The sequence below is a fragment of the Clupea harengus genome, chromosome 15, assembly GCF_900700415.2.
Source record: "Clupea harengus chromosome 15, Ch_v2.0.2, whole genome shotgun sequence".
In the NCBI taxonomy this organism is placed as follows: domain Eukaryota; kingdom Metazoa; phylum Chordata; class Actinopteri; order Clupeiformes; family Clupeidae; genus Clupea; species Clupea harengus.
In genome coordinates, this window is record NC_045166.1 from 8,367,952 (window position 1) to 8,371,409 (window position 3,458).

Below are 3,458 nucleotides of genomic sequence, written 5' to 3' on the forward strand. Positions count from 1 at the left end.
CTAAAGTTAAGCTGAGTAATCTCAGGTAGCCAACATTAAAAAGGCCAGGAAAATCCCTTAACTGTGATGTCTTCCCGGGTCACGCTTTAGTTAGCCACGTCAGGATCTCTCATGCCACTCGATCCGGGGGCATCCCAATTGAACCAGAGACCACTCTTAAATTCGACTGCCACTCAAAGCAAGCATCTTCGTCAACTGACATAAAATGTCAAGTACTACAACTCCGACCTGTGCGTTTCGCTGACTGAGGCTGTTGATTTGAGACCAGTGCCAGTTAAACATCCTTGTTGTCAAAACATCAACTGCAATTTTTTACCTGCTTGTCAAAATATAACGTCTGGCCTTCCAACCCAGGTTCAAACGTAATCCATATCAAGAAAGCCAATTATGGCCGGACAGATGAAACTACCTGCTCTTCTGGGCGACCTGCACATCAGCTCAGCAATACCAACTGCTATGCTCCCACAACACTCCCTATAATAAGTGAAAGGTCAGTACATGACATTTAAAAACACAAAGGTTCTGCTGTGTAAATGGGTTTCTCTGTATTCATCCCTGCTAAGTAGTGAAGGCAGGATGTTATGTCTGATTTAAGTCTAAAACAGCATCTTTCAAGACCCTTTCCTTAAACCTAAAAGTACCTTCTTTGAATGACTGGGGAGTTTTGTCAAGAACGGATGTATCTCTTTTTTCTTTCCCGTAAAGATGTGAAGGAAGAACAAAATGCCGTCTGCAGGCCTCAAGCAGCATCTTCTCTGATCCGTGTGGTGGCACCTACAAGTACCTCGACATCTCCTACAGCTGTGTTCCTCCAAGTAAGGAACCGGAGCATCTCATCACCACAATCTTGCACTATAAATGCAACATGTTCATTGTAACACGGATGATGAGTGGTACATCCTTGTTGTCAAAACATCAACTGCAATTTTTTACCTGCTTGTCAAAATATAACGTCTGTCCTTCCAACCCAGGTTCAAACGTAATCCATATCAAGAAAGCCAATTATGGCCGGACAGATGAAACTACCTGCTCTTCTGGACGACCTGCACATCAGCTCAGCAATACCAACTGCTATGCTCCCACAACACTCCCTATAATAAGTGAAAGGTCAGTACATGACATTTAAAAACACAAAGATTCTGCTGTGTAAATGGGTTTCTGTGTATTCATCCCTGCTAAGTAGTGAAGGCAGGATGTTATGTTTGATTTAAGTGTAAAACAGCATCTTTCCAGACCCTTTCCTTAAACCTACAAGTACCTTCTTTGATTGACTGAGAAGTTTTGTCAAGAACGCATGTATCTCTTTTTTCTTTCCCGTAAAGATGTGAAGGAAGAACAAAATGCCGTCTGCAGGCCTCAAACAGCATCTTCTCTGATCCATGTGGTGGCACCTACAAGTACCTCGACATCTCCTACAGCTGTGTTCCTCCAAGTAAGGAACCGGAGCATCTCATCACCACAATCTTGCACTACAATCCAAACACGTTCAGTCTAACTTTAATTTTAACAATTCTGTAAGACGTTAAATTCTTCTAGGCAAAATCAACTTTTAATTCTTTCCAACAGAGTCCTGCCAGACATGTGAAGGGCATCAAAGAAAACTGGAATGTGGTGTGTATTCCCTCAAGTCTTTTATTAGATCACATTCCTTATATGCCGAGCATGCACACTGATCTATAAAGCTTGACAGTAAGCATAGTTACTACTGGTCCGCTTAAGACTTTTACTGATCCCAGTAACAGCATCACTGGACAAAACTCAACCATGCATGCCAAATCTCTCTGTAGCAGCCATTTAAGGATCTCTGGTCTAGATCCACTGGGGACATTCCATCTTAGAGCGAAACCAGCCTTAAGTTTTGAACACCCGAAAACCAGTGGAATTAAGGCCGCTATCAGTAAATCTTCTTATAGTCGACATATGTACTGCTATCTTTTCCTTCGGTTACAAATTATGATGTCTTCCTCTTCAGGTTCCAATGTAATCCGTATCCACACTGCCAGTTACGGGCGGAGAGATATAACCACCTGCTCTTCTGGATGCCCTGCAAATCAACACAGCAAGACCGACTGCTCTGCATCTACAACACTCCCTATAGTAAGGGAGAGGTGAGTTAACGCTCCCTATAGGAAAGGAGAGGTGACTTAACTACAACGCTCCCTATAGTAAGGGAGAGGTGAGTTACGGACATGTGAACTCATGTTTCATCAACAGCAAACCAGTTTTACAGTGAAAATGCGTTTCTGCATCTTCAGCCCTACTGAGTAGTGAAGGCAGGCCATCAGGTCTGGTGAAAGTGTAAAACAGTATTTTTTCCAGTTGGGCCTGAAACCTTCAAGTACCTTGTTGCTGTTGTAGAAAAAAGCCAATCATTCAAACAACTCATTTCGCCTTTTTGTCCTTGCTTTAAAGATGTGAAGGAAGAACGACATGCCTTCTGCAGGCCTCAAACAGCATCTTCTCTGATCCGTGTTTTGGCACCTACAAGTACCTTGACATCTCCTACAGCTGTGTTCCTCCAAGTAAAGAACCGGAGCATCTCATCACCACAATCTTACACTACACTCCAAACACGTTCAGTCTAACTTTAATTTTAACAATTCTATAAGACGTTAAAATCTTCTAGGCAAAATCAACTTTTATTTCTTTCCAACAGCGTCCAGCCAGACATGTGAAGCGCATCAAAGAAAACTGGAATGTGGTGTGTATTCCCTCAAGTCTTTTATTAGATCACATTCCTTATATGCTGAGCGTTCACACTGACCTATAAAGCTTGACAGTGACTAACCCTAACCTGTGGAATTAAGGCCGCTATCAGTAAATGTCCTTATAGTCGACAAATGAACTGTTATCTTTTCCTTCTGTTACTAATTATGATGTCTTCCTCTTCAGGTTCCAATGTAATCTGTATCCACACTGCCAGTTACGGGCGGAGAGATAAAACCACCTGCTCTTCTGGACGCCGTGCGAATCAACTCAGCAAGACCGACTGCTCTGCATCTACAACGCTCCCTATAGTAAAGAAGAGGTGAGTTAACGCTCCCTATAGTAAGGGAGAGGTGAGTTAACTACAACACTCCCTATAGTAAGGGAGAGGTGAGTTACGGACATGTGAACTCATGTTTCATCAACAGCAAACCAGTTTTACAGTGAAAATGGGTTTCTGCATCTTCAGCCCTACTGAGTAGTGAAGGCAGGCCATCAGGTCTGGTGAAAGTGTAAAATAGTGTATTTCCAGTTGGGCCTGAAACCTTGTTTGAATGATTGGGTTTTTCCTACAACAGCAACAACACATTTTGTCTCTTTATCTTTGCTTTAAAGATGTGAAGGAAGGACCACATGCTTGCTGCAAGCCTCAAACCTCTTCTTCTCTAATCCGTGTGCTGGCATCTACAAGTACCTGGACATCTCCTACAGCTGTGTTCCTTCAAGAAAGCACAAAGGCCACAAAGAACAGG

General features: G+C 42.8%; 1 protein-coding gene across 1 annotated transcript; it reads left to right on the plus strand.

The window, feature by feature from the left end:
- Nucleotides 1-299: 299 nt before the first annotated feature.
- On the plus strand, nt 300-3,051 carry LOC105911217 (L-rhamnose-binding lectin CSL3-like; the record flags this gene model as incomplete). The annotated part of the gene is made up of 2 exons (XM_042709919.1): nt 300-490; nt 2,413-3,051. Coding segments are annotated over 2 exons (387 nt in total), but the record flags the coding sequence as incomplete, so codon positions are not given.
- Between the last annotated feature and the right edge of the window lie 407 nt (nt 3,052-3,458).